The 12,369-nt window shown below is 53.9% G+C and overlaps 1 protein-coding gene across 8 annotated transcripts in view; it reads right to left on the bottom strand.

Moving 5' to 3' along the window:
* Positions 1–7,423: 7,423 nt before the first annotated feature.
* The window catches only part of EFCAB6 (EF-hand calcium binding domain 6), a 249,752-nt gene continuing 244,806 nt past the window's right edge, over positions 7,424–12,369 (bottom strand). For all 8 annotated transcript variants that reach the window (XM_086712072.1, XM_086712076.1, XM_086712079.1 and 5 more), the window contains 2 exons: positions 9,881–10,030; positions 7,424–7,785 (listed from right to left, as the gene is read on the bottom strand). In XM_086712072.1, the coding sequence (XP_086568198.1) occupies positions 7,663–7,785; positions 9,881–10,030 (273 nt within the window). In that variant the 3' untranslated portion in view covers positions 7,424–7,662. The remainder of the gene's footprint in view (positions 7,786–9,880; positions 10,031–12,369) is intronic.

Below are 12,369 nucleotides of genomic sequence, written 5' to 3'. Positions count from 1 at the left end.
AACTCACAAACCATGAGATCATGACCTGAGCCGAAGTTAGTCGCTCAACCGACTGAGCCACCCAGGTGCCCCTGGATACAGTCCTTAACTGAATATGTGACTCGCAAACCTTTTCTTCTAGTCTGTGGGTTGTCTTTTCATTATCTTCACAGTTTCTCAGAGCAAAAGTTTCTAATTGTGCTGAACTCCAATTTACCCATGTTTTCTTTTAGGAGTTATGTTTTTGGTGTAGTATCTAAACACTCAGCGCCAGACTCAAGGTCCTACAGATTTTCTCTGATGTTTTCTTGTAGAAGGTATATAGTCTTTTGTTTTACATTCAGGTCTATGATGCATTTTCAGTTAATTTTGGTGTAAGGTGTGAGGTTTGCGGAAGTTTCATGTTTTTACATATGGATGTTCTTTCTCCATTGAATTGCCTCTGTGCATTTGTCAAAAATCAGTTGACTGTATTTGTCTGGGCATACTTCTGGGCTCTCTATTTTCTTCCACTGATCGATATGTCTGTCCTGTTGCCAGTATCTTCTCTCGTGTGATGACTGTAACTTTATGGGTAAATCTTGAAATTGGATAGTGTAAGAGGTCCAATTTTGTTCTTTTTCAGAATTAGTTTGGGCTCTTCTGGTTCCTTTACCTTTCCATGTACATCTTTTTTTTTTTTTTTCTCTTGAGAGAGAGGGTGCAAGTGAGTGAGGGGCAGAGAGGGAGAGAGAGAGAATTCCATGAGGAACAGAGAGAGAGGAGGGAGCGAGGGGGGCAGGGGAGACAGAGGAGAAAGAGAATCCCATGAGGGACAGAGAGAGAGAGGAGGGAGTGGGGGGAGGGAGAGAGAGAGGGAGAAAGAATCCCGCAGAGCCCAAAGCAGAGCTTGAGCCCATCCGAAGAGGGGCTTGGGCTCACCCGATGTGGGGCTCAAACTCATGAACCGTGAGATCGTGACCTGAGCCACAGTCGAACGCTTAACCAACCGAGCCCCCCAGGCGCCCTTCCATATACATTTTTGAATGAACTTGTTGACATATAAAATAGATCTTGTGGAGATTTTGAGATTCTAAGGGATTTATAATGAAATTGGAGAGAAGTGATATTTTAACAATGGTGAGCCTCATTTCATGAAAAACATTTCTCTCTCCATTTGTTTAGATCTTTGATTTCTTTCATCCATGTCCTACAGTTTTCATCATACAGATCCTTCACACATTTTGTTAGATTTATTTCTAAGTACTTCTTTGGGGGGGAATACTACAAATAGTACTGTTTTTAAAGTTTTAATTTCCTGTTGCTCACTGTGGGTACATAGGCATACGATTGACTTTTGCGTAATGACTTTGTAATTCACTTAGCTTAGTTAGCCTTTTCGGTGGGTTCTTTGGAATTTCCTATTAGGCGATCATGTCATCTGCAACTAGAGACAATTTTATTTCTTCCTTTCCATTTTTGATTTTTCCTTTTAGTTTTTCTTGCTTTTGTGCACTGGCTAGGACTTGCAGTATGATACTGAATACGTGATGAGTGTTAGCTGTAGTTTTTGGTACATGTCTTTTACTCAGTTGAAGGAATTCCCTTCTGCTCTAGTTTGCTAAGAGTTGTCCCTATGAATCCATGCTGAATGTTGTCAAATGCTTTTTCTGCATCGAGATGATCCTGTGTTTGATGCGATAGGTCTAAGTGCGGCTCTCCTTGAGAACCTGTCCTCTTGAGGGTTCATTGAACTTGGATACATAGATTCATAGTTTCCTTCGAATTTGGGGAGTTTTTGGCTACTGTTTCTCCAACTATTCTTGCCGACACCTGCTTTCTCTTCTCCTTTTGGGCCTCCCATCGTGTTTATGCTGGTATGCCTGATGATACTCCACAGGTCTCTGAGGCCTGGTTCATTTTCCCTCTTTATTTTCTTCTTTCTGCTCTTCAGACTGGATGATCTCAATTTACTTATCTTCAAGTTTCCTGATTATTTCTTTTGCATGCTCAAATCTGCTGTTAAGTTCCTCTAGTGAATTAAAAAAATTTTTTTTCAATGTTTATTTTTGAGAGAGAGCAGTGGAGGGGCAGAGAGAGAGGGAAACACAGAATCTGAAGCAGGTTCCAGGCTCTGAGTTGTCAGCACAGAGCCCGACGTGGGGCTTGAACTCATGAACCGTGAGATCATGACCTGAGTTGGATGCTTAAATGACTGAGCCACCCAGGTGCCCCGCCTCCAGTGAATTTTTAGTATGTTATAGTTTTCAAACTCCAGAATTTGTATTTGATTATTTTTAATGCTTTAAATCTCTTTATTTAATACTTGTAATATTTTCAATCTGGTGAGATGTTATTCTGATATGCATCCCTTTAGCTATGTGAATATATTTAAAATAGTCAATGTAAAGATCTGTCTACTAAATCCAACATCTGGGCTTCCTCAGGGATAGTTTTGTTTTTTTTATTTTTATTTTTGTTAAGTTTATTCATTTTGAGAGAGACAGAACAAGAGAGGGAGGGGCAGAGAGGAAGAGAAAGAAAATCCCAAGCAGGCTCTGCACTATCAGCACAGAGTCCGACATGGGGCTCGAACCCACAAAACACAAGACCATGACCTGAGCCGAAACCAAGTCAGATGCTTAACAGACTGAGCCACCGAGGCGCCCCACCCTCGGGGACAGTTTTTATTGATTACTTTTGCCCCTGTGTATGGGCCATACTTTCTTCTTTTTATGTCTTGTGATTCATTGTTAAACACTGGACATTTTAAATAACATAATGCAGCAACTTTGGAAATTAGATTCTAGCTCCCTCCAAAGGTTTGTTATTGTTGCCTGTTGTAGTTGTTGTTTGTTTAGTTACCTTTCTGAACTAATTCTGTAACGTCTATATTCTTTGTTCCTGTGTGGCCACTGAGGTCTCTTCTGTTAGCTTAGTGGTCAGCTAAACATTGGACAGAGATTCCCTTAAGCACTTGGAACCAGTGACTCAGACTTTGCTGACGAGCTCTGCGTGTATGTGGAGTCACGTCTTCAACACGCAGCCAGGTAGCTGAAAGCTCTGCCTTAGCTTTTATTTCCTGCTAGTGCGGGGCCTTAAGGTCACGCAAAGGTGCGAACATAGGTCCTTCTCATATCTTTTCTGAGCATGCGCACATCCCTGGACATGTGCCAGCCCTGTGCACACACATGGCCTTCTAGAATGCCGAGGAAAATCTTGGGAACCTTTCAAAGTCTCTGTGAACATCTTATTTTTAGGTTTTCTTAAATTGGTTGGCCCAACTTTATCCACTACCTCAAGCAGCCGCAAAGTTAAGATACTTGCTTGTAATTGTTTTTGACAAACGTGCCCTTTGGACTCTCGGGAAAAGATTTTTTTGTACCTGAGCGATCTCTGAGTCAGTTCAGTACAGACAGTCTCCCAGGGAATCACCAGGCGAATCAAATGTGACGACTCTTTGGGAATGAGGCTTTCAAAGTGTTCCGGCTCTATTCTACTCCCTTGGGGACCGCCACTGTGCACGGAGAGGGTAGGCTGTTACTTTCCTGAGCCATCGTGGAGCTGGAGAATGGCTGATGGGACTAGAACAAGTTAAAATGTCACAAAACTTGTTTTGTTTTTGTTTTTTCCTCTAAAACTCAGCTGCTTTTCTTGAATAAACGCTCCTTGGGTTCCTATGTAAATACTTGGTTAATTTCCAGAATTTTGAAAGCGTTGATTCTGACGCTTTTTGCCCCCTGCGGACGTGCTGCTAGCTAGCACGAATTTCTGCCTCTCCCCCAGGAACAGGGCCTTCTCTGTTCATGTGCTCCCTCACCGCACTGGGTTCCAGTTGGTGCCCTCGGGCTACAGCTTTGTCGTCGTCCTACACCTTACTTTTCCTGCCCCCTCTGAGCGACAAGAGATGGGTTCAGGCAGAGTTTTCGCAGCGACTGAGGCTCTCTTCTCCCAGCCGGCATCACTGGGGAAACAGGAGAGAAGCAGCATTCTCTGGATTCTCCCCGACTTCTGGGAGCTCCCGGTGGCGTTTCCGAAGGATGCACACGCCCCTGGGCCGACAGCCCCCAGAGCCTTCACATCCTCAGGCTGGCCTTTAGCAACTCGTTAACGTCTTCCAGCTGAATCCTCTTACTGGCTTGTGTGGTGTTTGGTGGTACAATTTCACCCAAGCAAGCGCTTGGGCCCTGCTGCTTGCTCCCTGCAGGCACCTGCCTCCCCCAGGATTGCGGCGGGTGGTTTTGGCGAACTCTGTTCTCAGACGGGTTGAAGAAAAGTCATTAGTCTGCATTAGTGATGTTCCTTCTAGCTCCCCGCCTCGAAGAAGCCGAAAAGCACCGGTGTTTCTCGAGAGTAAGAGTAAGCCATGTGGTTGAGCTTGGATTCAGGGAGCGGGGAAATGGACGTGGCTTCTTCAGAGACAGGAACTTCCAGATCAAATGCAACGGGCACAGACACATGAAGGGGAGATGACTGGGGCCATTTGTTCTGATAGGAGGAGCTCCACCAGGGGTGGAGACATGGGGACTTGAACTTTTTAACATGATAGGATTCAGAGGGGACACTGCACTTAGCTGGGTGGGGCTCAGGGAAGGCTGTCCAGAGCCGAAGACACCTGATCGGGGATGCAGGGCCCAGGGAAGGGGTGGGGGGCGATGGCAGTCCCATCTGGGACTTATCCCCCTTTAGGTAACAGTCCAGGCCTCTCAGCCTCCTGTCTTTGATTCTGACCTCCCTCTCGGCCCCTTGCTGAAATCCTGTCCTGAGGTCTAGCTCCAGGCTTTGTGCTTAGGGCTGGGGCCCTTTGGGGTCCCATAGACCAAGGGCTTCCCCCGAAGCCAGAGCCCTAACCCTCCTCTCTTTCGATTGCTTGTGACCTACCATTTTGGGAGCTCTAGGGGCCAGGCACAGGGTGAACTGGCCAGCTGGCCGGGCCCACGGATAGATGGTTCCAGAGGAAGGCAGAGAGGGGTTAGTACCTTCATTTTGCAGGCACGGAAGTAGAGGCTCAGTCCAGAGGGGTAAGTGGCACAGAGGCCAGGGGATGGGCAGGGGGAGGCCGGACACCCCCTCAGTCCAGCGCCGTTCTCCTGACTCAGGCTTGAAGGGTCCAGGCATCAGGAAAGTGGCTGGCCTACCTCTTCCGGGGCTGAGGGAGGAGATGGCTGGTAGCCCACTCGCCCGCAACCCTCAGCTTGGGAACTCTGCCAGCTCCCCAGGAAACCCCACCGCTGAGCCAAGCCCACGGACGGCCCACACTGGCTTGAGGAGAAGAAGACGTGTGGGCACTTCCTGGTGCCAAGCTGCGTGCTAGATGTTTCCACGTTCGGCCCTCCCGATGTCCTCTGAGTTGATCACTCATTTACAAGAGTGGAAACTGAGGCTCAGAGGAGCCCGGGTTTCCTGGTACAGCTAGAATTCGAACCCAGTCTCGCGAACAGCGGAGCCTCCCTGAAAACGCTGCCCGTGTGCTTACCTGGCCTTGGCCAGCTGTGACCGCACACAGAGTCCTGTTTTTGTCAGGATGAGCCATTTGCCTCTTGAAGCCCCTTCTTGACCTGGAGGCTCCCCAAACCCCTCAACGACGGACCCACAAGGCCGCTGAATGGCATGAGACTAAAGGTCTGGCTCGGCCTTGGGAGGTCAGGAAGGCTTCCTGCAAGAGGGGGCTCTGAGATGAGTTCTGAAGGACACGTCGGCATTTCCTGAGGAGCAGGTGGGAGAAACAGCAGGTGTGGAACGCGAGGCTGGGAGCAAGCCCGCTGGGGGAAGACTGCGGCTGGGCACGTAGGCAGGGCCTTGAACAATAGGGCAGGGGCACCCGGGAAGGGTATCCACCCGCCTGTCACTCCTAGGAAGAGCTGCTGGGGCCGGGGCCAGGGCCATCCCCGCGACACGACACCCACTTGGGGTCAGCAGGGGCCATGGCCCTCTCTCCTGCTCCCTGCACTCAGGCCGCCTGGGTACCCCTTCCCTGCAGCGGGCATCTTCCTCCCCGAGATTCCTCTGGGCCCCCAGGTTCTCTGGGATCTTGGGGCATCCCCTGCCCTGGCCAGAGCCCCCGTAGCCTCACCCTCGATGCCCCCTTGCCAGGCTGGGGAGGTCTCACTCCCCAGGGCCAACCTGCCACTGCCTTCGCCTGCCACGGGGGCCTCCCTGCCTCTCTCAGCACCGGCCTCGGTGTTGCCATATCTCCAGTGGGGGTGGGACCCCATCTTGCCAGGGGGTGTGGCCAGGGAGTCGGAGTGCCCCCAGGACAGCTCTTCCTGAGAACTGGGTGGACAGCACGGGAAAGGGAGGAGAATCAAGGCCGCTGGCCAGGCCCCTGCGAAGCCGCCCTCTTGGCGGCTGGGCCTCCCTCACGAGGAAAGGAAGTCCTGTGTGTTTCTTCAGGCCCCATCGTGGTGAGGCCCTCAGACCCACAGAGTCTGGCTGAGAGCGAATTTCCACAGCTGCACCAGTTTAGGTCGATTAGCGAGAAGAACCAAACGCAGTGAGGCCAAGAGAGGATTCTCCCCGCCTCCGATTCCAGCCTGGGGGTCCGGGGCTACCCGAGGCTGGGCCGGAGCAGAGCCGGCGCTCTGGGGCCTGTGACTACCCCCAAGGCGAGCATCTGGCAGAGGGGGCCTCCTCCTGGCTCCGGGCTGACAGGGCAGCCTCCGGCGTGAGCTCACCCCTCTGGGCCTGGGGGTCCTGGCCGAGCTGAGGCTGGGACCCAGCACACGGGGAGACCAAGGTGTCCGCAAAACACCTTCATGGAAAGAGAGGGCCTGTGGTGGGCGTGGCTCTTCTCCCCACACCTCACTGGCTTCCAGCGGGGAGGCCGAGACGCGCCCCCCCTCGAAATTCTGCATACTTCGAGCTGCTGCCTCCGTGGGCCCCCGGTGGGGAGGGGTCTTGGACCTGAGGTTCTGGTGCTGCTTCTCCTCTGGAGCCACCTGGGGTGGGGTGACAGAGGGGACTCCTTGCTCCCACCCCTCCCTGATGGCCAGTGGCCACACGACTCGGGGGCACCTCCTCCCAGTTCCTTCTAGAACCTTCCAGAAGGCAGCAAACTCTATGTCTCTCTTCCATTTGCTTTACAAAAGGTGGTAAGGGTCGCGGGGATTGGAAAGTTCTCTTGGCTTGTCAGACCCGTCATGCCTGAGGAAGGGTCCCTCCCCAAAAGGTCACTGGTGGGTGCTTCTAATCAGCTGCCCGCTGGGCGGGGCCCTGGAAAGGCTGAACAGGGACGAGGCCTTAGACGTGGGCTGCCCCACCGTGAAGTCAGGCTGGCGCCCGCGTCCCTAGGGACAGAGCAACAGCCATGCAGACAAGCCCAGCAGAGACACAGATCCAATCCGGGAGGCAGGAAGGCCTCTGGTCTCCCCTAGGCAACCATGCAGGCTGTCATGAATGAAACCTCCAGAAATCTAAGTTTCTAAGCATTGTATCATTGGTGGTTCTTTTGAAGTCTTACGCATCATTTCTGCAAAGACTAACATTTTATTTGCTCCAACTGAGTTAAGGGTCCCGTGGCTCCGTGGGGCGGAGCTGTGGCTGAAGCTATGGCCGTGGGGCAGCGCAAAGCCTTAACTGCCGGGAAAGACACGGGGCTGCGTTTTCTGGAGCCCCCCCCCCCGCCCCTGATTCTGTGATCTCATTCGTCTTAGGGACAGGCCTCGTGGTCCCCACCCGTCTGCACTGGAGGCACCCGTCGGCCGCCTACTGGAGGAAGGCCCGCAGGAAGTCGTTGTAGGAGATTTTGGAAGACAGTGTCTTGTCATAATACTCCAGGATGTGGAAGAACTCCTCCTCCGAGAGGTTGATGCTGTGCTGTCTCAGGACCTGTCGGAGAGGAGAGCAGCCCCCGCTGGTGTCGGTGACACTCGAGGGGGCGGGCAGCCAGGAAGGGGCTGGGACCCACCCGCCTCTCCTCCTCGGACCCTGAAAGGCCCACCTCCAAAGTTGCCCCAAGCAGTCCTCTCCCTCGGTGCACATCCCCCTCCCTCTCCCTCCCTCTCCCCCGACTCTTCCCTCCTTCTCTCCCACCTCCTCTCTCCTAGGCCCTCACCCTCCCAAGGGCCAGTGGGTGTGACAATGGAAGACTTCCAGAACAGGGGAAGGTACTGGTTCCCCCCCCTTCCAGCCCCCCCGCCCCCAGCCCTCCCAGAACAGGTTAATAACCGTTGCCTCCCTGCAGGGTAGTGAGGCTGGTCCATGCGTTCAGACAAGGCCTGGACGGAGAGTAGAGAGGGCTGGAAGGGAGACCTGGCCACAGGGCCTTAAGCAGGGTTGGGGAGGAGGGCAGGGCTGCAGGTGCAGGGCGCGGGGCGTGGCGGATCCCGCAGCGCCACAGCCCCCGGCAGAGCTAGCTGCCCACCCGACAGCAACTGCCCCTTCCTCCTCAGTGAGCAGACCCCTGTGTCTCCAGCTAAAAGGCAGCACTTCTCGGCCTCTTTTGGGGCTAGGTACGTCCTGGCCAGTGACACCTAAGCGGGAATGCGATGTGGGACTTCTGGGAAGCCTCCTCTAGAGAGGAGGCCCTTCCCCTCCTCCTCTCCTCCTTTTCTCTGCGTCCGGGAATATGGAGGCGATGCTAGAGCCCCAGCAGCCACCAGAGACCATGAGGCGACTTCGTGGACGGAAGCCAGGTGCTGAGGGTGGCAGAGCAAAAAAAAATGAAGACCCCAGTGGCTGTCCGGCCCCGTGCTGGCTCTGGCTTCCTAGCTCGTGACTTGTTTCAAGTGAGAGGGAAACGGACTTTCAGCCGCCGGGTCCCCGCTGTTACCCGTGGCTGAGACAGATCCCTTACATGCGTTCCCCCGCCGGAAGTAAAAGCGGAGACTAAGTTGCAACTTAATTTCCTACCGATGCTTTGTGTTGTGATTTGTTTCTAAGAGGGGACTAGAACGTGGGGCTGGAAGGTCCCGGGGTTCCTCCGGGCAGCCGGCGACGGGCCCCATCTGTGGGGCTGAGGGCTGGCAGCAGACGAGGAAGCGGAGCCTGGGTGTCTGAGGAGGGTCCTTGGCACCCAGCTGGCCTCTGGCGCAGGCTCTGCTGAGACCCGGCTGCCCCTCTAGTGCCCCCCTCCCTCTGCCGCCCATCCCCGGTTCCCGGGACGCAGACGGGACCCCAGCCACCTCCTTCCTCTTTGCTGGAGACTGCAGGGGAACCCGGGGCTGAGAGCTGACTTGAGCCCACAGACAAGACAGACAGTGTGAACTGGAAAGTCATGGGGGGGCGGGTGCTGAGGGCAGGTGTCCCTGGGGGCTGCGGGGACCGGCCCTCCTTCTTCCTGCCCACCCACCCTGTGCTACTCATCTTCCCGGCTTAAAACAAGTTGAAGCAGAGATGAAACTAAGGGACAATTTTTTTGTAAGTGCATTTCAAGGTCATAACCCTTCGTGTCTGTCTGCCGTTGTGACTGTTCTTTTCTGACTGTAATATGTGATTTTGAATCTAATGTTTGGACCTCAATTATTTGCTGGACCGGCCGGCTGCTGTGGGGGGTGGCCAGCAGCACACAGGGGGGGCAAGAGGCAGAGAGGAGCGAGTGACCGGCTCTCGGGAGGCAGTGCTGGGCTCTGCTGCCTCGGTGGCCACAGTGGGGACCCTGCTTTGTTTTAGCTCCTTGATGTGGCCACCTGCTCTGTGGGTCTTATGCAGCCAGTCTGGGCTCCAAGGAGCACTGGCACCTGTGGTGGTGACCTGAGTCCCCACGGGGTTCTAGAAACCTTCAGGGAGGAGAACCTGGGGTCTGCAGGTGCGGGGCAGGTGGACGTAGCCCTCGATAACTTGGGGGTCCCAAGGAAGTGAGGTCCGGGACAGCCGCTCACGCCGGGGCCTCTGCCGGGGGGCGGGGGGTGAGGGGTCCTCTTTTGAGGTCTTCTGGCCGCTGCTCCCCGTTCGGACGCCGCAGGCGCCCAACAGCTGAGCTCACCTTCCGGAAATCAGCCACGCTCAAGAGCCCCGTCCCGCCCTCATCGTAGGCTTTGAAGGTGCGTCTCATCGGCCTCCAGCAGTGCACAATTTGGGGCTGAATCCGCAGTAAAGCCGAGTAAAAGGAAGAAGTCTCAGCACCAGCTTCTTTCTGGGGGAGAAAAAACCCACAAAAACCGAGAGGTGGTGAGAAAGGAGCTTTCGAATGGGCAGCATGGGGTAGACAGGCACAGCCCGGCGGCCGCGCGCTCCCCTCCCGGGCCTTAGCCCTGCTTTTGCCCCTGCTCACCCCTGCCTTGGGCTCCCCCCGGCCCACTCCCCTGTAGAATGGGGCCTGCCGGCTGGACTCACAAGAATAATGGTAGATCGCTAACCCTGCTGTTGGTACAAGGCAGCCCCCGCCTCCCCTGGCCCCTCCAACCTGGGAGGAAGGTCACTCCCTTGACCCCCGTCATCTCCTGGACTGGGAAACGGGAGGCTTGGGGACGTGAAGTGGCAGGTTCAGGACCGATCTGGGCTCCGTTCCTCCCAGGTGAAGGAGGAGAGAGAGGGCCAGACAGAGATAGCCGGCCGGTTTTAAAACAGTTTGAAGGAAAAAGAGATTTCAGACTGGGTCTCCTAGTAGGTTTATCATAATGAACAGAGTTTTTTCAAAAATTCCAAGGTTGTAATTATATCTTGTAATTAGACAGCACACTACCCTGTGATTATTTCATTTAGGTGCTATTAGATAGAAAACAAGATATTTTAGCATGATTTAACCCTAACGCGTGTCTGAATATCAGAGGTGAACCATAGGCAATAACGTGTTAACACATTTTGGGAAAGTTTAATTTTAACGCAGCACTACATAAGACCAATTAGCGCAAAGTTGAATTGCTTTCGATTTTTACATCCTTTAGCACCTAGGATGGAAACTCACCAGATACCCTATAGCTTCAATTAGCTGCCAATTTACCCAATCTGCTGATCTGCACTAGAAAAAGCAAGGATTCTGTGTCGGCTCCTCCCACACCCATGCGCCATCTGAGAGAGCCTCTTCCCGTCCTCGCACAGCACAACCAATCGCTCTGGAAGGCCTCTGCCCCCAGCTCCAGCGTGGCCGCAAAGCAGAGTCCCAGGTGGCCTCCCCAGGGGGGCGTCTCTGCTGGCCTGGGCGCCTTACTCGTGTGGTGGGGGCCTTGGCGGCCTGCAGAGGGGACGGGCCTGGAACAAGTCACCAGGGCCAGGCGGGGCTGGCCCCGCTCTTTCCTCGGAAAGGCCGCTGGGGAGAAGTCTCCTGCCGTCACTCACAACGCAGAGTGGGACGGGATGGAAGGCAGGACCCTTTCTGAGTGGCAGCCGTTGTCTGTCGGGGTGTGAACACCAGAGCTGGGGGGCAGGATAGAGCACACAGGGCGTGTGCCGGGGACCTCTGCCCAGGGGCCCGGCTCCCAGTGGGGCCGGACTGGAGCACCTATCACCTCACTGAATACAATCTCAGTCTGACACTCCTACGAGTTCCCGGCACCTCGGTGTGGATGGGTGGAGGGTCTGGAAGCCTCACAGTCTCTGTATGGGGCAGGGCTCGGAAGGGCTCACCCTTCGCAGGCCTTAGAACCCAGCGGATCGCCCCCTCGTTTCCAGAAGCGGAAACTGAGGCCCAGAGAGGCAGAGGAAGTCCAGAGCTGGCAGGGGGCCTGGCAGGCTGTGTGGCCTTCATCGTTCCCCACCTGTGCTCCCGGGTCCCATGAAGATCTAAGGAAGGCGGCCCTCTCTCTGCTCACAGAGGAACTGAGTTTAGAGGAACAAGTGTCTCAACTTTAAGTGTTTCTTCCGTAACTCGGCCAAAGCCTTTGATGCTAGCTCGTGCTTGTCTAAAGTGGAAATTCCACTCGGATGGGACCTGATCTTGCACAAAACTACCTACAAATTTAGCTGCCTAGAAATTTTCTGCAAGGGATCCACTGTTTGCTGGGCTGACCCGTCAGGACCCTGTGGCTGCCAGGCACGGGCGGGGACCGGCTGGGGCTGGCCGGGTCTGCCCCACACCCTGGTCCCCGCCGCTGAGCCCTCAGGGGCCTGGGAGGCGCTGTTGGTTCCCCAGATGGACAATGCCAGCTGTACTCGACTTGTTCTTTAATTCGACAGAATGGAATTCACTGTTACAGATGATGGAATATGAGCAGGAAAAAGTGGTTTGTTTTTTTTTTTTTCCTTCATAGTTTGGAAAGACCGGAGAGAGACGAGTCTGGGCAAACACTGGCTGGACTGTGTGTGGGTCCAAATCATTGAGAACAATGGTAAAAATCCTCCAGTTGCTATTTAAGCATCTTTAGGTTCCCATTCCTCTTGAAAGAAAGAAAGAAAGAAAGAAAGAAAGAAAGAAAGAAAGAGAAAGAAAGAAAGAAAGAAAGAAAGAAAGAAAGAAAGAAAGAAAGAAAGAAAAAACCACAGTCAGTGCATCGTGGGTACAGTTTACACAGAAAGATGATGAGTCTCCAACCTCTA

Source organism: Puma concolor, chromosome B4, assembly GCF_028749965.1.
Source record: "Puma concolor isolate L17-30 chromosome B4, mPumCon1.1.hap2, whole genome shotgun sequence".
Classification (NCBI taxonomy): Eukaryota; Metazoa; Chordata; class Mammalia; order Carnivora; family Felidae; genus Puma; species Puma concolor.
This window is presented reverse-complemented; position numbering and strand designations above follow the sequence as displayed.